The sequence below is a fragment of the Mobula hypostoma genome, chromosome 25 (assembly GCF_963921235.1).
Source record: "Mobula hypostoma chromosome 25, sMobHyp1.1, whole genome shotgun sequence".
NCBI classification, from domain to species: domain Eukaryota; kingdom Metazoa; phylum Chordata; class Chondrichthyes; order Myliobatiformes; family Myliobatidae; genus Mobula; species Mobula hypostoma.
This window is the reverse complement of record NC_086121.1, coordinates 23,865,336-23,887,006: the sequence shown is the minus strand read 5'-3', so window position 1 is coordinate 23,887,006 and position 21,671 is coordinate 23,865,336. Positions and strand designations below refer to the sequence as shown.

Sequence of the window (21,671 nt, the reverse complement as noted above, 5' to 3'; positions counted from 1 at the left end):
TGATAGGAGAGGACAGAAGGCCGTGGAGGAAAGGGAAGGGAGAGCAGCACCAGAGGAAGGTGATGGGCAGGTAAGGAGATGAGGTGAGAGGGGGAACGGGAATGGTGAAGTAGAGGGGCAGAGGGTGGGGGCAATTACTGGAAGTTCAAGAAATCTGTGTGCATGCCATCAGGTTGGAGGCTACCCATACAGAATATAAGATGTTGCTCCTCCAGCTTGAGAGTGGCCTCATCGTAGCAGTAAAGAAAGTGATTGACTGACATGTCGGAATGGGAAATAGAAATTAATTGCCCCCTCCACCTTCATCATTCCCAATTCCTGTTTCCCACCCTCACCTTATTTCCTTCCTTATCACCTGCCACCTTGTACTTCTTCCTCCTCTCCCCCCACCTTTTCCTCTGGGATCAATAAAGTATGACTATGATTATGACTACCTTCTTACTCTGACTTCTCCCCTTCCTTTCCGGTCTTGATGAAGGGGCTTGGCCTGAAACGTAGACTGCTTACACTTTTTGCATACACGCTTCCTGGCTTGCTGAGTTCCTCCAGCATTTTGTGTCTGTTACTTTGGATTTCTAACATCTGCAGATTTTCTCATGTTTGACTACTAATCTGTGCCTTCACCCAAGTCATTTTTTCCCCAACTTCTCCCCTTGTGAAGTTTCCTGGTGTCTCACCTCTTTATTACACCTTGATATGAATATTCTGAAACTTTTATTTTAGCCATGATATGCATTCAAATCTCTGCTACGGGGCTGCACTCAGGTCCTGATGCACACCAAGTTCTGCTCAGTCATCACTTATGTATATGCTGACCAGTCTTGCTTGCTGGTTATGGAGTGGTTTTCCTCTTTCTTAGTTTGCATTCTTTCCTCTCCCCCCCCATCAAAGCCTTGCTTCCTCACTTTCTCTGCAGTCTCCTCCAGCCCTACAGTCTACTTCAGACATCTGCCTGTTCACCTCTGGTCATCCTAATCATCCCTAAATTAAGGTTCACAGCACTCCAAGGCCCCATACATTTTTAATATTGATATATATGGTACACCTTGCTTTGCTACTTTTAATGTAACTTTGAAACATAATCCTGAAAATCCCATCTCTTTGACTGAACTATGGCTCACCTGCACTAATCCTTTAGCATCAATTTTTTTTTGGTATACTGAAGGTAGAGTTTCTATACTTCATGTTATTAAATGCTTTAGTCAGTGATGACTCCAAAAATGTGTTTAGAATATTCTTTATATGGACATTTCATAATTTAAAAACATGATACACAATGATGATATTGGTTGGGAAAGGAAAACTTGAGGGAAAAATAAAGCAAAAATATGATACAAGTTATTTACAGTTTGTGATGTAAGATTCTGCGAAATACTTGAAAAATTCCAACTTTGCGCTTGTAAGTACATCATTGGAACTTTGATAATGAAGTGACCATTTAATCATAGATCGGTTAGTTTAAATTTAGTTCATTCAATTACGTATTTAAATAAACGTAGTTGACTTTTAACAGAAATAAAAACAAATGCTGGGAGCACTCAGCAGGTCAAGCAGTATCTAATGAGTGGACCCTAGTCTATGTTTCAAGCTGGGACTTCCATCAGAAATGGAAAAGCAAGGGGCTAAGCATACTTTTAAATTGTAAAGAGGAAAGGGGTAAGGATGGAGAGAAGAGAATGAATATCTGTGATAGGGTACAGACTAAAATCAATATAGCAACAGCACAAGAAAAAGAACAAGAACAAATAGAAACTGAAAAGGAGTGGGAATGAGGCCAAAAAGACAGGGGACTAGGGTTGAGAGGGATAGTAATTCAGTCATGGTGAAATGGTGGAGCAGACTCAATGGGCTGAATGGCCAAATTCTGCTCCTAGATCTTCTGGTCTAAAATTAAAGTGGTCTTAACAGAGGGTCAAATTGTATGGCTAGGGGACAAATGGAAGGATGGACAATGTAGAGTGTAACTAGATATTTGGATTTCACTTTTAGATAACCGACAGGAACTATGGACAATTTCTGTCTGCTTGGGAGCAAGAGAACAAGCCACATGCATTAATATTTCACCAGAAACCTGCAGTGCCACTGTTGTACAAGGTAATCTATTTTGTGTGGTTTGCTGAATTGTAGCCTATAATGGAGCTATTATGCGTATCACCAAACAGTGCTATGTTGCACATTACTTTTATTTGTGTGATCAATTCACTGGTGTTTTAATTATCTTGAACAAGTTTGAATGAAATTCTTTTTCATGGTAGAATTTTCATGGCCCTTTTAAAAAGCAAGGGTGTTGCTAAGCTTTAATTTTAAAGGTTTAAGTCTAAATTGTTTTACCACATTTCATGAGTGTTCTTGAATTTGAAGTTGGACAGTGCTGAAGAAACTTGTCACAGTAATAATGTGAGAGCCTATTTAGAATCCAGATGTCAATTTCTCATTAAGGCACATCTAAGTAGTTTTAATTTTAGTAACTTTTACCGGACATTATGTATAGAACATTCAGTGGAGTGCTGTGTGTGTGATCTATATCAGTTTGCAGTCTGATCAGAATATGATCGTACTGCTTGCAATTAGTGGGGCAGTTCATTTCTGTACAAAAAAAATTGTGTCGATGACATAAGTATGAATAATTTTTTTTCCTCCTGGGATTATGTATAAACATACCAAGTATGTAATTATTTGATTTTTGCTGTTATTGTAGAGTTCTGAATCTTGCTACATGTAAAATGACTATTTATGCAACATTTATTCCCTTTGAATGAAGTTCCTCTTTGGAAATGCCTTTCAAATTATGCACTTAATTCTCTTAGTTTGTCTCCTTTGCAAATACAGTGAATTCCAGTTAATTGGGACACATCAGGACCAGTACATTTTGGCTTAAAAAGGTGTTTTTTAAAAAAAGACAAACTTCTATTTGAACTGAGTAATAAATTATATATTTAAATGAAATACAGAAGAAATCACAACACTACCAATACTACTATAGTACTATCAGACTGTATTAGTTCCAAATAGACAGAGGAATCCAGTGTACACTGTTGTGTTCTTTTGATTGACTGTAAATGAACAAAATTATCGCAGCCACCTAGTGAAGATGATGGACTGTTTTCATACAATGCTTTGATTGTTGTTTCCTTTAAATCTTCATTTTCATTGTAACATTCTAAATGATTGTCAATATCTTCAAATTTTTCATAGTTCCTAACTTGTTGAAGTCTGAATGCTTGAAACTACAGTGAGAAAAACAATTCTGAATTGTCTTACTACTTATTTCTTGCCTACTATCTGTGACAAAAGTCACTGCTTTGTGAATGCAAGCACACAACTGACGTTATTTAAAAATGTTCACGCTTAATGGTTACACAAGTGCTCGCGATTGACGCTAGTTAGAAACTGGCAACAGTCTCCTATCCTAATTAAGCGGCATAGTGTCTCAAAAATTCTGGCTATTTTCTTGATTAGTTTTTGTTCTTTAAGAGTTGTCCCAAATAGGCAGTTACCCCAATTAACCGGAATCCACTGTATTATTCAGTGTAGGTTTAAATTTCAGTCATTTTCATTGTCTCTGTCAGTTTCTCCCCCTCTTTCACCTTGTAATATTCTAAGTATTTTGGTAAGCTCCATTGTTAGCCATTTAAAACCATTTTTTCATATAAAAATGTGAGATTTCAAACTTTTTTTCTTTCTAAATAATTTGAGAAATGAAGAATTTAATTATAGTAACATTCAATTCATTATTATTAGTTTGTGATTTGTTATAATATATGGATCTTCAGTACCTCTGTGTTTAATATTCTATAATATTGTGTAGTCATGGATATTCAGTATAATCTGTAAAACGTATCTGGGTGTTTTATATTTCATAAAATAGAACATGTATCAATATCAGCAAGCTGCTGCCAAAATGTCTTGGCTGCAATTAACTGATTGTTAGTGCATCCTTTGTGGCAAATGATCAAGCTGCAGTTCTAACATACACTTCTCTTTTTAAAGCTGACTGCGTTCCAGTTTAAAGACTATGTTGCATTTGGTTATGTGGAGACTGATATAGAAAAGACTGAGGAAATTCTAACTAAATACAATATAAATAGATACACATCTACCATAATGATTTTTAAGGAGAACATAGAGAAAGCATCTGATGTTATTCAGGTAAGTGTGTTTATGTGTGTTCAGATTTCAGATTCAGTTAAGTTGTTCTGCAATTGCGGATCTCATGTCAAAGCTAGCTTACCCTGAGTTGTTGCTGCAGTGTACATCCGATGCACAAGAGTTTTTCCTGTATCTGTCATCATTTTTTTCCTCTTTAGCAAGTGCTGATTCTTTAGGTTTTAATTGCCTCTACATAGTGCAACATTTTACCTTTATCTCTGCACTGACTCACCATTCCCACCTTCCTGGGTACTATTACATGCTTGGGGAATTTGTTAACTCTTGCTCTCGGCTATTCTCACTGTGTGTGGCAAACCAGTGAGCAGTAGTATTTGCAGCAGAGAAGGGATGTGAGTACAATTTTTTAAAAAATAACACCATTTATGTTCTTGGTATGTGAAAACAGCTGATGGGTTTTAAATGATTTTCTTGCAGGCCAAAGTAATGAAAAGGCAATTAATAGATCAATTGGTTTCTAGCAACAAATTCCTATTGGCTCCTCGCCTTACAAACCAAAGACTTTTCGAGGAGTTGTGCCCGGTGAGACAGTATCGTCGCCAGAAGAGGTAAATGCTTTTGCAGAAATCAACCATTTCTTTTGATTTTGATTGCTGAATGGGATGCATATATTTGTCTAGTCTTCACCAGGCCCTTCTGTGAAAGAAAATGGAAAAAGACAAAGAAACGCACATTTCCTGTATTTTATATCATGTTTCATGAAGCTGAGAATCCAAAGCTTCTAGTGGTTATTTCAGTGCTTCAGGGAATGCAGTAGCCTGTCGTTTAAACACAACAAGCTCCAAGAGATCCTGTTGATAATGAACAGAGAACCTGTGTTTTTAGGATTTCAGATGAAGAATGAGTCTGGGCCAAGACATCAGGGACAGCTTCCCTGCTGTTTTAATTTCCATTGTGGGGTCTTTTACTGTATCTGGCGTAGATTTTGTGTAACATCTGTTTCAAATGAAAGCAACACTTCCTCACTAATTAAATTAGTGTTGACCAGGATTTTTATGCTCAATTCTCTGGAGTGAGACTTGAACCCATTCAGGCAAGAGTGCTGCCAACTGAGCCTGCTTTTGCAGAGAACTGTATGATCCTGTATGCTTTCGATGATTCCATAGCATTTTGATGATCAGGATACAGTTTTTACTTCAAGCACTATCCTAAAACGCTTGTGAGTGTTTATTGTGACTGTCGCAATTACGCTGATCTTTCCCTCTAGGATGTCATTGATGAAATGCAGCACTTTCTGCCAGGTCTCTAAAGGCAAGGTGCACTTTACAACCAGGTGCATTCTAATTCGGTGATAATGAGCTATCCAGATTATGGTTTCCAAAGGCTTTTACTTGGTGGAGCATGTTAATACTGCATCACCAAGATCAGAAACGCAAGAATTGATGCATGATCAGTGCTGAATCAGCCAAACTTTAACCGTAGCAGTTGCATGGCACTGAAAGAATTAGAATCATCCATCATTTCTTAAAGTGACTGTTAATCGTTTGTCCCTTGCTGTAAATTGCATCTGTAATTAAAGGGCTGAGTCAGTGTTGGCAGTGACTTTTTGCATTACTTTAGCGCTCACTAATTGAAACAGTGGAAAGGGCAAATCAACTTCTGCAAAACTGCAACCCAGTGAGTGCCAGTATCTTCAAGAGAAATGATTGGAGAATACAAGGAAACATAATATCCCTAGCTCACTATTGCAATATAATTTATAAATCAGTGCTATCAGGGGGCCAAGGGAGCCTCCAGGTATATTGGTGCCAATTGGGAATTTGGTACTGACACCATGGATTTCTATGACAGCAAAACACATGTGAGTTACAGTTCAGAAGTAACCCTTTCATCGTCCTTATGTTGTGGAGTATGAAAATTCAACAAAACAGCAGTTCATGCCTGTAATAAAGGTATCAGCTATCAAATATCAGCCATTCTATGATGGGTATTTTCCTTATTGGGTTTTGCTAATTTGCATCCATTTTATCTATCTTCTCATGAGTAACACAGCCTAGTTGAGAGAGTGATTTGTAAACAATTATTGTGCTTAACGTGGTTTTTTTGATGAAGAATGATTTGCTTTCACTTTGGTCTTGTGAGTTCTGAAGTGACACAGAAGGGCGTTCATTGTGAGACTTGCAGATTCTCACAGGTGGGGCATGGGGTATCTGCCAATGCAGGTTGGTGGTTGATGAGCCAGTGCACCACCTCTGCCATTCAGGCTTCTTTATGCTCCTGCTACATGAACTTTTCAAAAGTTTTCATGAGTTTTCAAAACTACCATGGCCGAGCTATAGTATATGTTTGATTTCACTTGAATTTTGCAGATACTGTGTCCTGCTAATAATCGGAGAGAAACTTAAGCTGAAAACCCCACACTACTCCTTTATTTCCTTTGCCTCTGTGAATCCTAAAGAGTCTCTAAGATTTGCATATGTATATCCAGAACGTCAACAAGCCTTTATTAATGCCTTACTCCCACCAGCACTGAGAAGTGGTGCCACATCAAATGTGAGTAGAATAACAAACTTTATCCACTCTTAAGTGAGATATTGCTTGATAAATTTATCAGTGTTTGTCATTTCTTTTTCATGGCCATCATAGAGTATAGAAGATGAAGTCCAGTAGCTGGAGCTATAAAATTAAATGTCCTTTGAAGAGTGAAGTCTTTACATTTTATCTTTCCCTTAACACTCAAAAAGGAAGTCATTTGACCAAACCAACACATACAAAATGCTGCAGGAGCTCAGCAGGTTAGACAGCACCTATGGAGATGAACAAACAGTCGACGTTTCAGGCCAGGACCCTTCTTCAGAACTGAAAAGGAAGGGGGAGGATGCCAGAATAAAAAGGTGGGGGGAGGCGAAAAAGGCTGGCTGTAAGGTGATAGGTGAAGCCAGGTGGGTGGGAAAGCTAAAGGGCTGAAGGAATCTGATAGGGGAGGAGAGTGGAAAATAGGAGAAAGGGCACAAGGGGGAGATGACAGGCAGGTTAGAAGAGGTAAAAGGAGAGAGTGGGGAATAGAACACAGGGGGAGGGGAAATATTTTTGTACAGGAAGGAGAAATCTATATTCATGCCATCAGATTGGAGTCTACCCAGACAGAACATAATGTGTTTCTCCTCCACCCTGAGAGTGGCCTCATCTTGGCACTACAGGAGGCCACAGACCAACATGTCGGAATAGGAAAGGGAATCGCAATCAGAATTAAAATGTTTCGTCACCTGGGAGTTCCGCTTTTGACGGATGGAGCAGAGGTGCTCAGCACATTTGACCAAACCAGTCTGTGCTGGCTCTTGGACCAACTCCATAAAATCCACTGCCCACTTTTGTTTTTAACCTGTACACTATTTTCTCATCCCTGCTTATGAACACTATTGATTATCCTACCACTTGCCTGCACAAGCAGCATCTCACAGTGGCAAATTAACTTAACAGCCTAACAATAAACATGCCTTTGGGATGTGGGAGCAAACTAAACACCAGTTAGTCACATAGTGAACATGCACATTCTTCACAGAGAGCACCAGAAGTCAGGATCAAACCCCAGCTGCTGGATGGCAAGTCATTAAGAATGTGATAGATTCTTTTTCTTCTGTCTGCTTTTTGAATTGTTCCACTACTATGTTTGTACGTCCACTGAATATAGAATCAGGTCTATCGTTGCTGACATAGGTTGTGAAACTTGTTGTTTTGTGGCAGCAGTACAGTGCATGATGTACAAGATTACTCTAAGTTACCATAAATAAGTAGTGTGAAAGAGGAATAGCAAGGTAGTGTTTGTGGACCATTCAGAAACTTAGTGGCAGAGTGGAAGAAGCTGTTCCTAAAATGTTGTATGTGGCTCTTCGCATTCTGTACCTCCTCCCTGCTGGTAGTAATGAATGAAGGAATGTCGCGTAAATGAATGCAATGTTCTTCCCAATAAATATTCTCACACTTCTATTAGCAGGAGTAATTTCCAACATTATATATTAATAACACTGTAAACTTTGTTTACAAGTTTGTTGTCTAGTATATTATCCAAAGTAAGTTTTTTTTCAGTTTTCTGCTATTTTTAAATTAATTGATGCAAAAGACATTAATGAATCTTAAATTGTATATTTCATCTTTGCTAGGAGAAAACAGAAGCCATTTCATTGAGGGTCATTGAATAGGATAAATTACCTTCAAATGAAACTCCCCACATTCCAAAGGGCTTCCCAACTAATGAAAATACTTTTGAAAATTTCCCAAGGTGCCAACTCAAAATAGAATCACATACATAGCTGCATTTCCGTCTATTCAGATATTGCTTTCATGTTTGAAATGATCCTTTGGTCCAATGCACAAACCACAGCTTCCACGCACTGCTTAAAGTTATAGAAAGTTCAGTTGTGCTGTTGTATTCTAATGAAGATTTTGAGCTAGTTCTTTAGAATCATATTATTGCTCCTATTAAAACCCTTGCCTATTTGCAGTTTGTTAGATAATATTCTGGAAGCAGAACTCACCACAACCAAAAAACAAAAACATAAATTATCAGGAAAGAGCTTTTACTACTTTTTGCCTTAAATCAATCATCTTGTTTGCTGGTTCTGAAAAATACATATTTCAAGGTATATAAAAACACAACGATGAAAGCAGCCAGATGTATTTGTGGGAGAACTTTAGTGTTTCAGCTTGGAAGATATATCAATTCATTTATCTAATGATATACCCTGTTACTGTGTTTCATTATAGTTCTTGGTGGCTCTCTTTTTAAAGAAGTGATGTGTTTTTATAAAATATCACTGACTTATTTTAAATATCTATTGGATAGATTGTGATTCTACAGCAAAGCACTACTCCAGGAAAAGTGTTCTATAAATTGCTTGAAAATGGATGGAATGGAAGCGAAGGAGATAAAATCCAACTTTTTACTGAGGTGAATCAGTTATTAGAAGTGGGGCACCACACATTCTTCTCCCATGAAGCCATTTTGCCTGAACTAAATGACGAATTTGCACCTGTAAGTATTTTGCACTTGAATGGTTTGCACTCTTATTTGAATGGTTATGTCAGTCTCTAATATTATCTGTGATTTTCATGAAGCTGTGAACTGAGCGAAATAAGATTAGTTTGCATGCTGGATTGATGTGATGTAATTCTATTAACAAGTAAAATGGGTATCAGCCAACATTTTGGAAGGTTCTGGATACTAGAGAACTGGTTTGTGGTTGGATAAAACATTTGCTGCTGTCTACAAATATATGTTACAGCTAAAGTTTCTGGTAACCACTCCCTTCTATATTTCACACCATCCTCCTCCTCGTTCGTCCTGATGAAGGGTCTTGGCCCGAAACATCAACAGTTCATTTCCCTCACAGATTCCCTCCATAGCTTGTGTTGGTACAACTATTAACATGTTTAATAGGCTAACGGCTGCCCTCTTAAATTTCCATAATGTCACAAGGAGCCATTTAGCAAATTGTGTTGCATATAGAGTAATAAGTATTTTGATCCTAATGGTTTAGCTGCATCCAGCTATATTATAATTCTATTCTGATAATCTGTTGTGTCACTAAGATAATAGTCTCTGTTTAGCATGCATTGGTAGTGGGTGGTATTTTACAGATATACAAAGAACACACTGTTGGTGATGCACTGCGTTTACCAGCAGTGCTAAGAGCAATGCCAGGGAAGAAAATGGAGAAGAGAAAATTCAGGTTTTGCTGTCCATCTAGGCATTCTATATGGGAGGCCTTGAAAATATGAATCAACAGTTAAGACTTAAAGAAACTTTAGATTACTCTCCTGTGTTGCATTTTAAAAGCAAACCTTCAGAACTGATTGTTTTAACCGACACAGAAATGTACTCAATCAGTTTGGATTTTATTTATCTCATAAGTGTATGAAGTTTTGGTTTATCCTGTGACATCTAGTCTTCAGAATCCATTATTTTTGTTGTTTAGCTGCCAAGAGTCTTTATTTATCTGTATAAATTTTTGAAGCAGTCCACCTTGTATCGGTAAATCAGCACAAGTGCAAAAAAGGGTTCAAAGTAAATTTATTATCAAAGTACATATATGTCACCATATACAACCCTGTTAATCAGTTTAGTTCATGCAGCTCATTATGCCATTGATCATTAGCTCCTGATATCTTTGTTTAATCATGCTCTGGGCTGTATACCTACAAAGTAATCATTTTTATTTGAAGAGTGGTCTATTATTTAATATGTTACTTCAACAAAATGTAATATTTTTCTCTGTAACCTTTAAATTTTAGGAAAATGAATGCTTGGAAATTTAAAATTTGCTCTTGGCTATTGACATAATAATGCAGAGACAAAAACATCTAAAACAGAATTCATATTAAAAATTTAGGGTGCCTAAGACTTTTGCACAGTAGTGTGTGTGATGAAGTGCTAAATAAAAGTTCTTGCTTTAGAAATAACCTTTCAATATGTATGCAGCAGAGATCTGTAGTATTAGTTGATACCGACTTGTTTTGTAAAACTCAGACCCAGTATATTCTTTGTCCAGATTTTCCTCTTACGCTGGCTGTATGCCATGAGAGATTATGCATTGCAAATCTGGGATTCTGGGTTCACTCAGAACTGGTAAGTGGCTGGTATTAATGCCAACAATAATTAAAGTGGCTTATCGTAAACTAATCCCTACCAGAGATTGAGCAAATGTCAGGGAGCTATCATAGGGCTAGGAAGGAGCTAAAATCCAAAACCACAAATATCAAAATTCTGAAGTGACAACAGTGACAAAAGCATTTTGCAATGTCATTCGAAATCTGAATAAGAGACACTTGTTAATATGTTCACTGGAGCATTTTCCGGATCTTATTTCTCTTCTGTAATTCCCTCTACCCCAGTGGAAATTTTGCAATTATAGAACTATAGGGAGAATAAGATTAAGTTTGACGGTAATATTTCCTACAGAACCTAATGTTACTTTCAATGTTCAAACACAAATAATTGCCGGTAAAATCTAAAAATGCAGGAAGTGCTCAACAGGTCACCCCACTTAGTTAGAATATCTATCATTGGGCATCTGGAGCTTAAAAAAAAACGTGCCTTACCAAAGTATCAATATCCTATGCTAGGAGAAAAGTTTTAAAGCTACTGAATGTAGGAGGTTGATGCATGCTTTGTGTCAAATGCTGCAAATGGTGAAAGACAGAGTGAAAACAGAAAATGCTTGAGGTACCCAGCAGGTCAGTCAGATCTGCTTCTGTTGCAAAGAAACAAAGATTATTTAATATTTTCAGGAAACTGTTAATATTTCAAGTTGAGATTTTGGAAATGTTGAAGACAAACAAGTTTTCTGAATCATAGAAAGGAGGGAGAAGGAGAATGCGTGGAAAGGTGTCTGACAGAAAGGTGGAAGAATTAAATAGAATAAAATTAGGATGGCAGAAACGGAAGAACCGGATAAATGAGGGAACAAAAGTGCAGTCTGAAGGAGGTGTAGAGGTGGGTTACAGAATAAGCATCTAATATTAAATTTAATAAAACGGACTTTGTTAATTTTATTTTTTTCTGCTTCAGGAGAGAGATGATGCCCTTGATTTCTCTGCTTTTTTCTGTGGTTTTCATTCTGCTTGGAGCATTCATCATTCAAGCTTTTGGGTAAGCAATGTGCAGGTTTATGTCACTGAGTAACTGGAGGTCATCAGCTGAAAGGGAACAAGCTGGTTAATGTTTTAATTTGCAAGGTTTGAGTTTTACGAATGTCAATTTGCAAAATTTAAAGTTGTTTTTGCTCTCTTTGGAATACTGATGGACTTGCTACATGATTTCTAGTGGGGGTTGGGGATGAAGCTGGATCATTATGTAAGAGATGTACAATGTTGAAATGCAAATTGAATGTAACTTCTTCACTAAGAGCACAGAAGGAGCAGGGCATGGGATGGGGGTTGATGGGTTCCCAGATAAAACATAAAATTGGAGGATGGATGCAGGAGCAAAGAGAAAAAGGAGCCTGCGATAGGTTGGGGAGTAAGGAGTGAGCGTAGGCTGAAAAGGTGGAGATACAGTACATGAAGAGAAGGGGAAATCAGGAGCATGGTATAGAGGATGGGGTTCACAGCATAGACTGATGGGAGACATGTAGACTCATAAGAAGCAAATACAGTAAGAGATGAATAATGTGATCCGAATGGAGATTATGCATTAAGGTTGCATTTGAAGCTTGCTGGTTTAGGTAGTTTGGATGGAAGAGGAAATGCTTTCAGGGTGCAGGAAATAGCTCACTGTGAAAGTCTTGTCTCAGCTGGCAGAGATGAGAGATTTGAGAGGTAGAATTGGCCTCAATGTAATTCCAGATTCATAATGATTAACGCAAACTGCAGTCATGTAGTTCTCTTTAATCTTGTGACCTGCCTTACCTCTCTGGCCTTTGGCCAGTTGATCTGTAAGTCAACCAAGAAGATAATGTTCTGCTCCTTTGTCTAACCACAGAACTGTTTTTTTGCCTCCTTGCTGAGTTCTTATCAACAATATGGTAGTTTATCACTTAATCAACCAATTCTGGGTGGGTAAGTCAAAGATGTTGAGAACTATTAAAGCTCACAGCGGCACGAGATGCAGAAAAGCACCAGTATACTTAAGTAGCACATTTTTTGAATGCACTCATCAGTTGGTTGACTTTCAAGCATGCTGAATGCTGTAAGGAAGGAGCGTTTTAGTAGCCTAGTGCTAGTCAAATAACTGAGTAAATACTGCATTCTTCCAGGAAGATGATAGTTAATTTTGAGGAGACATTTGACACCCATCCTCCTGTATTCCATGCCTTCACCCCAGGTAATGTTAGCAAGAAGCATCTGTTGAGGATTCTGGACTACAATGCTATGATGCAGGAATGCAGGCACCAGATTGTCTCTTTATTCTTAATTGTTTTTCAATGTAGTTGCATTTATTTTTATTTGTCCATACTTGCTAAGTTATTTATTTAGTGCCTGTGGGTCATTGCCAGGAGGCCACAGTATCGAGTAAGCAGCGGAAGAAATCACAGTGTTCTTCTGATGCGTGGTTTTAGCTGATTTTTCACAAGGAATCCTCAACAGATGCTTCTTGCTAACATTACTTGGGGTGAAGGCATGGAATACAGAGGGATGGGTGTCAGATATCACCTCAAAATTACCTACCATCTTCCTGGAATGACTAAGGAGCCCTGGGCTACTAAGATGCTCCTTCCTTTCACAAGGGAACTATTTTGTCAGAGGGCATTACAAATGCACTTCTGTGCAGAGGTGATCATTGAAGCACAAAAAAGTTAACGTTTATGTTGTGGCCAGTGGAGGGAAACGCTACTTCAAATGAAGAAATATGAACAAAAATTATTTTCTGTACAAAGGAGCATCAAAAAATGAACCAAATCCTTTGTCACCCAGAGTTATCTCATTCTTTCTTCATTGAGGAAGAGCTGGAGTAGTATTCATGGGTACATAAAGCTCAGCTGGCAGGGAAACTGTAGGACTGGAGAGGAGTCAGAGTTTGTGTTGCCTGCAGTTACACATAACCATTGCCTGCATTGATGGAGTAAAAGGCAATGCTCCTGACCGTTGACCTCATAGCTGTCCACTTTTCTTGCAACTCAATGGTTGTGCTTGCTGAATTCTAAATTAATGCTAAAGGATCAGTCTGTGGCCATGACGATCACACGGCAGCTGTTGGTAGCTTTTAATACAAATAACATTATTGTTCTTCTTTAATTTTTGTCTTCTATTTTCTAGCTAAGTGAGAATGGCATTTCTTTGTTCCATTGCTGCAAATCTAATCATGACCAGAAAATCCACTCGGTTATCTTTGAGGTTTCCCTCCCCCAGCACCCCCCCCCCCAACGTCCATCCTTGCATCTGTTTGATTTCTTATCATGCTGTATATAGATGATAGATTCAGATTCCACATTTTTACTGGTGATGAGAGAGCTCCAGCTTCCTAATTTCTGTCTTAACTCTCCCACTGATTCACTCCTTGTCCATTGCTGATGAACCTGATTCTGTAGTCAACTGTAGTGTGACTTTGAGTGAATTAAAGTATCCCTCCAATAAGCTTTGTTTTTTCACTACTGATCGCAGTTTCATGTTGTTTGAGTTTTTGTAACCTTGGTTAGGGAAGCTGGGATATTAACAACATGAGCTTCGTCATAAAGAATTAGAAGCTGGATCAACTCGTAGTGTTGCCTGTTTTAGATTTTACCCCAACCCATTTACTTCTCAAAGTCTTGTTCAAGCGTTTAACTCCAGAATCAACTGTCCCAATGCTCCCATTTTCTGCTCTCCAACAACTGTCAACTTTAGTTTGCCTTCTAATTTTGTGCATGTGTTCTCATTGATTTTAAAATCCTTTTCTTCTTGTTCAAATCCCTCAAACTGTATGACCCATCTGTCTGAACTCAGGAATATTGGCAGACGAAGACAGGATTAAGTTACGTGCTGTAGCGAAAATGAACTTGAGAGCAAATGGGATTAATTACATATTGCAGACAAAGCATATGTTGAGCATTGTCAGCCTGGTGAGAATAAACAACTCCTTTCTCAGTACCACGGTGGTGCTGGCAGAGACCACCATTTTGTTAATAATGTGGTGCTGGAAATGCTCAGTAGACCAAGTAAGCATCAAGATGGGACAAAAGTATAGTAATTTGATCCAATGTCTGTTGTGTTTCTTTTTTTTTGACAAAAGCAATTCAACCTGAGTTAGATTGCTCTAGCAATCATTTCTTGGTGAAATTCTGTGTGTATTTCATTTGTGATTGAAGCTTTTGGATACAACCTCCCAATTCTAGACAGTTAAAATATAACTGGGAGTAGATCGTGCCACCTATTTGTATTTATGTCTGTTTAATGGAATATTCTACTGACAGTGAGACATTGAGTTGCTAATTCTGTGTATCTCTCCATCGATGCTGCGCTACTTGTTTTTGTCACAACCTTTATTGTCTTTGAATGTGGTTCCGTGCAGTTTCAATCACAGATCCAAATGTGATTATTTTTGTAATTAAATTATGAATGTAGTGCTAATAATTAGTACCCAAGAAGAAGTGTTTTTATCACATTGTTTTTACTTTTACTGTCTATTATTTAGAGTGGGCAGTTGGTGTTAAAGCTAATATGTTGACTGTTGGCATGGGGAAACAACATCCACTGTTATTTTGTGTTTTCAGAATCCAGTCTTTCCTCCAATTTTAAAATTGGGAAGACCAATACCTTTGTATTCATTTCCCTCCATGAAACTTGTATACATTGGTGCTGATCCAAATCACTGTGCTGCATTGAAACAAAATGTTTGGAAGCTTGACGTTGTAATTATCCAAAATAGAATTTTCAGTTCTTAGACACTCTGACATACAACTTTAGCACAATTTGTATTTATTTGTACTTCTAGGCCATAAGATCATAAGATAAAGGAACAGAATTAAGCCATTTGGCCCATCGAGTTTGCTCTGCCATTTCATCATGACCTATCCAATTTTCCTCTCAGCTCCAATCTCCTGTCTTCTCCCTGTATCCATTCATGCCCTGACCAGCCAAGAATCTATCACCCGCTGCCTTAAATATATATAAAGACTTGGCCTCCACAGCTGCCTGTGGCAAAAAATTCCACAGATTCACTATTTTCTGGCTAAAGAAATTTCTCCTCAACTCTGTTCTAAAAGGGCTCCCCTCTATTCTAAGGCTGTGTCTTCTGGTCTTAGACTCTCCCATCATAGGAAACATCCTCTCCACATCCACTCTATCAAAACCTTTCACCATTCAATAGGTTTCAATGAAGTCACCCCTTATTTTTCTGAATTCTAGTGAATACAGGCCCAGAGCCATCAAACGCTCTTCATATGACAAGCCTTTCAATCCTGGAATCATCCTCGTGAACTTTCTTTGAACCATCTCCGGTTTCAGCAATCCTTTCCAAGATACGGGGCCCAAACCTGCTCGCAATACTCCAAGTGAGGCCTCACCAGTGCTTTATAAAGTTTCAACATTTCATTCTTGCCCATTCATTGTTTAAATCCTTACTGAAGATTGTGACAATCTGTTTTTACACCCTGCTGCTCAACATCCCATCTACCATGCCTAACATTATAACCTCTTTTAACTTTACAGAGCTATCTGTTCATGGGGCAGGACTTAAAGGACCACTTTGGTCTTTCCCTGTCTGTCAAGTTTATGTGTTTCTCAGAATGTAGGGTTTGTATATTCTTCCTTCCATTAGTGGGTTTGCCTTCAGTTGCCAAGAATTTCCTTTATGGATTTGTGTTGCCTACCTATAAATGCTCATAAGTCTCCTAGTAATATAATATCTTCTCTAGCTTTAGCATAATGTCCATTTTTAAAATTGATCATGCATTTTTTAAATGTGTTAATTTGAAATTTATTGCTGGTTGGAGATTTTTTTATGCCAGCATGCATGTATAACAAAACTGGAATTTGAGATTGAAAACTTCAGTCCTGGTTTTGGGTATATATTTCAGCGATCCAATAGACCTGGAGAGGGGGTCTGAATCTCAGAAAAGGGAGGAACCGGCAACAGCAAAGGTTCCGGATATTACAAAAAACCAGCAAACCAATACCTCCAAGAATTTAAGGTACTACTATATGAACAAGTAAATGTAATTCATTTGTATATATTTCTGCCCACTTCTAACCTTGATCTACTGGGCTCACTGTCGGCAACCCTCAACTCTGAATCAGCTAATAATTGTTACTGATGTCATGCTGTGCTAGTGTTAGATGCACTGGCAGAGGTTGCGAAAGCTCGGAGCATGTGCGTGTGAAAGGTCATGACGCATCAGTCATTGACTCTTGTAGGAAAGTGAGAAAGTAAATGGAAGGTGTTTTTAAAGTTGCACTTGGAGATGAATGGAAGGATCACAGTTGTCAAGGTAGCAATTATATGAAGAAAGTTTAAAGTTTTAGGAGGCAAGTTGTTTTTTTATTACAGAAGAGTGGGAGGTGCCTGAAACACACAGCCAGAGAAAATGGTAGAAGCAGGTATGATAGCAACATTTAGGGGGCATTTAGACAGGCACGTGAACAAGCAGGAACTGGAGGTACAGTATGTAGACCATGTACAGGCAGATGGATCAATTTAAATTGGCATCATGGTCAACACAGACATAGAGGGCTGAAGGGCCTGTTCCTGTGCTGTACTCTTCATTGAGATACAGCTGTTGGTTACAGAAAAGAAAAAGAGAAACAAACTGGAACTGAAAGGCACATATCTATGGAGGGTGAAAGAAGGAATGGTGACCTGAAATCCTCAGATTCACAGGACAGGATTTCAGAGCTTAAGTTACAGTCACATCTCCGTTGATCTTGCTAAATGGTGTTACGTACCCCGTAACTGGGTTGCCAAACCAGCAGAAATGGATCACTCAGTTGGAGTCTGGATTACTAGAACTAAGAAAGTTTTATTAAAGAAACAAGCAACACAGTAATCGAAAGGATAATAAATGCAACAGTTCAGCAATGATAAACACACATGTGCACAGAATTAAGATAACAGCATCAATCAAGCTCTATCGTTGTCTAGGGGTAAATGACCAATTTCAAAGTGACACAAAGTTCAGTCCAATTTAGTTCAGTTCGCAGTAATCGTTGCCATGGCGATGGACAACGTGGGGGGAGGGAGAGAGAGAACGAGAATGACTGATCATTCAGAACGGCTTCCACTCACAGACCGGCGATATTGCTCACAAGCAGCTTTCGGGCGGGTCCTTTGTGATGTCACCTGAGGTCATCGACTGTGACCCCTCCTCCAGATGCGGTGGATCCTCTGCAGTGAACCCGGCACCCAAGCGAGGGTGGACACACACCGGGTTCCCACTGATCGTACCTTTCCACCCTGTGCGTTTATGGCCCGGTACTTCCCACCGACTTGTGAGAGGCGTACCGCTTCCAGGGTCTCGTTACCTCGGGTGTCGTGTGTGTCCTGCCTTAGCGAACCTGTCCCTTTTTATCCCCCTGCTGGGGTATCGCCTGTCCATCACTTCAAACAGTTCAGGGTTCAAAGGGGGAGCCGCTCTAGACAGCTCTCTCTCCCGTCCCTTCATTACACATCTCCAGATCGCCTGTCCATCACTTCAAACAGTTCAGGGTTCAAAGGGGGAGCCGCTCTTGACGATACCCAGACTGATGGCTCCTTCATTAACACCTCCAAATGCTGCTTCATTGTGTGCCTTATCTCTCCCTCCCCTGAGGACAGGTGGCAGACCACTGCTGATGCCACTGGTGCAAGCCCAGGCCAGCAAACATCTTAATTTATGTGTATTCTCGTCACAATGGCAACCCCCTAACTTGTATGAAAAGTCTTAAGGGGACATCATTCTTCAAGGTCAAGTAGAACTAGTAATCAGTTATCCAACCATTTGGAAATCCCAGTGCAAACAACAGGAATTCTGCAGATGCTGGAAATTCAAGCAACATACATCAAAGTTGCTGGTGAACGCAGCAGGCCAGGCAGCATCTATAGGAAGAGGCGCAGTCGACGTTTCAGGCCGAGACCCTTCGTCAGGACTAAGGGTCTCGGCCTGAAACGTCGACTGCGCCTCTTCCTATAGATGCTGCCTGGCCTGCTGCGTTCACCAGCAACTTTGATGTATGTTGCTGGAAATCCCAGTGGTTTGGTATGTGGCTCACCTGGTGATGTTTGCTGTGATCCCTTTCCATTCACTGAGGGACTAGTTCCCTCACTCTCTTTCCACTCACTTGGTTCATTTAAGAACATTTATTATAAAACTGTGTAACACACGTTTAAGAAAAAGTGAATTAAAATTGGGATATTGTTAAAAAAAAAATAACATCCAATACTCTAGAAATTCTTCAGTAAAGTTTCAACAGTACCAGATTCTCTGAGTTTTACTGTATTGTTCTTGAAGCCTGGCCAGCAGTTATCTCTTACTCAATTTTAAGATGTGAAAGGTAAAATTGGATCTGAAAATGAAACCATAGCACTATTTAAGTAATGAATTTTCCTTCACTAATTAGGTCATCGGAGCAGGATTTTGTGGAAGTGACTGAACTGACTTATGTTAACTATATGAGCAACCTTGTGCGCCTCATGCCTGGAAACATAAATGTTCTGGTTGCTGTTACTGATGCTACGAAGAATATTTTGATACAAAGGTTTGCACACGAAGTCTATCCTGTTACCTGGTGAGTTTTGTATGTGCTAATGGTGGGTAGGGGTGGAAATTGTAAAATCTTGTTTAGAAATACAGCACCTTTCCACAACTTCATTATAATCATTAGAAAAGTTTGGTGCAGTCCCTAGCCAATTGTGAATTAACTGACCATGTACAGTAGTAGAAGAGTCTGCACGGGTTGGGGGGGGGGGAATGAAAGGAGGCATTAGATAAGATTCCGATGCATGATAACAGATCTTTGCACACTCACGTGCCCTATCCTACCCTACCCTAACTCTTGACGATAACAGATTTATTTATTCCTACCTAATCTGGCCCTAACACAAGAAGAGGAACCATATTCCACTGTTGTTATTTTTTCCTCTATCCTTGCAGCACCCATCACATAAAGTTGTATTCCTTGACAGATCCAGACAGTGAATGTGGTAAGTACATTAATCAGGGATACTTACACATTTGCATTCAGCCACATTTCAAGTGTGTGCCAACGAAATGAAATCCCTTGTTGAACTTCCTCCTCCTCCTGAGACAGCATCTCTGAGAGATGCCGCTTGACTGGCCGAGTTCTTCAAGTGTTTGTTTTTGCTTCCTATTTCATCACCTGCAATTTCATTTGTTTCCCCCTTACTGTTAATTGGTCTTGGGTCCCTTCACTTGGATTTGGTCACTCAATGGAGTAACAGCGGGTCAGCTTACAATATTACACTCTGGGAGATAATAAGATTGCCTTCAATCCTATAAGTAGGGCTTGAATTTTTCTTTATCTTTGGTTCAGTTTGTTTTCATCCTGTTTCTATCAGAGTTTTACGAAAAGAAAAATCAAGATGTTTTGCTTATTCATAAAGAAAATCACAGATGCAACTGAAACTAATCAGTAAAAATGTAAACTACAGTTTATAAAGTTCTGGCTTTATCATACAATTCATGTAATTGCAAACACCTTTTTTTATTTTTCCTCATTTCTACCTGCACTTTTATGGTCTTTTCACCACTAGCATGCTACTGAACAATAATAAGTACTTTATTGATCCCAAGTGGGAAATTCTTTCGTTACAGCAGCAACATTTAAAACTGCACTTAGCGGTGTACAGACTTAATTAATAAGTGTACAGAGTAATAATATTCACAATAATAATGTACCAATGTGCAATAATAATGTATGAAGTAATGAAGTGGAGATCGTTGTACTATGATGTGTGTTCTGTTGCTCAGATGTGAACTGTTGTATATGCTTATTGCATGTGATAGGGAAGATTTTCTGTAACAATCCTTGTGACAGCAGAGCTGAGTGAGCCTGTTGGAAAGGGTGCTCCGCTGCTTATTCAGTAGGTCATGGAGAGGATGTGCCTGATTATCTATATTGGATAACAGTTTGTTTCGTGACATCTTCTCCCCACCAACTCAGAAGAGTCAAAATAGTACATCCACAAAGAAAGGAAATTGGACAGAAGTTAGTGAACATTTTAAAAATCAATGCAGCATGCTTAAAGAAAAATGTAACTGCAAATTCTGATATCCAGATGAGCCTTGGATTCTATTTGTTAGGTAAAAGTTTAAAAATTCAAGCCTTATGCAAAGCTGACTGGCAGGATACTTAGCTGGAATCAGTGTAAACTGAATCAGAGCTAGGGAAACAGTAACAGAGTTGATACAAAAGGTAAAACACCTAAAAGTCACAGAGAACTATGCCAGCTTTCTATTGTTGTTGTTGTTGTTGTTGAGACTGGAAATCAAAACTGTGGAAAATGAGTAATTGTATAATTGCAATTATTTTGCTTTCATCATTCATTCAATATTTTGACCTAGAAATGTGATGTAAATTTAGTGGTAGCTGAAATGTCTTTTAACAGAGATACTTTAATTTCTAGTTGTTTTATCCTTGGTATCTATATTTTGTTTAAAAATTGAGATGTTCCCTTTGTGCAATTCTAAATGTTTTCTTTCTTTTGTTCCAGGAATAAGTCGTTACATTTTTCCTTTCTAAACTTATCAAAACATGGCAAGTGGCTGGAAGATCTGTTAGAGTATGCCAAGGACCCTGCCCGAATTTCCGATAAACAAAATGAAAATCACCACAACCAGAACTATGCTGGCTACGTATTAGCACTAAATGGCCATCGGAAATACTTTTGCCTGTTTAAACCCAAACTCCATAATGAAGTTGAGAACCATGGTGCACTGAATAGCTCAGAAGCAACAAAAGGCGGGACTGGATCGGACACGACAGCTAATACAAAGGAAACAGACGACCCACACCAACATACATTTAGTTCCAATCCATCTGTTAAACAGACCAAGCAACTGCTCAACAGACTTAACCTATGGATGGACAGGCTGCTTGAAGGGATTCCACAACGATATTATGTACCATTTTGGCCTGAGCTTCACTGATATTCTGTA

General features: G+C 38.8%; 1 protein-coding gene across 4 annotated transcripts in view; it reads left to right on the top strand.

Annotated features, from left to right (window-relative positions):
• dnajc16 (DnaJ (Hsp40) homolog, subfamily C, member 16) overlaps nt 1–21,671 on the top strand; it is a 33,642-nt gene extending 11,971 nt beyond the window's left edge. For 3 of the 4 annotated variants that reach the window (XM_063033421.1, XM_063033423.1, XM_063033422.1), the window contains exons 7-16: nt 1,990–2,094; nt 3,991–4,149; nt 4,585–4,715; nt 6,477–6,660; nt 8,951–9,139; nt 10,656–10,732; nt 11,675–11,755; nt 16,599–16,712; nt 19,114–19,281; nt 21,227–21,671. In XM_063033421.1, the coding sequence (XP_062889491.1) occupies nt 1,990–2,094; nt 3,991–4,149; nt 4,585–4,715; nt 6,477–6,660; nt 8,951–9,139; nt 10,656–10,732; nt 11,675–11,755; nt 16,599–16,712; nt 19,114–19,281; nt 21,227–21,662 (1,644 nt within the window). In that variant the 3' untranslated portion in view covers nt 21,663–21,671. Of the gene's footprint in view, nt 1–1,989; nt 2,095–3,990; nt 4,150–4,584; nt 4,716–6,476; nt 6,661–8,950; nt 9,140–10,655; nt 10,733–11,674; nt 11,756–16,598; nt 16,713–19,113; nt 19,282–19,646; nt 19,697–21,226 lie in introns of all 4 variants that reach the window. The other variant, XM_063033424.1, reaches the window with a different exon arrangement.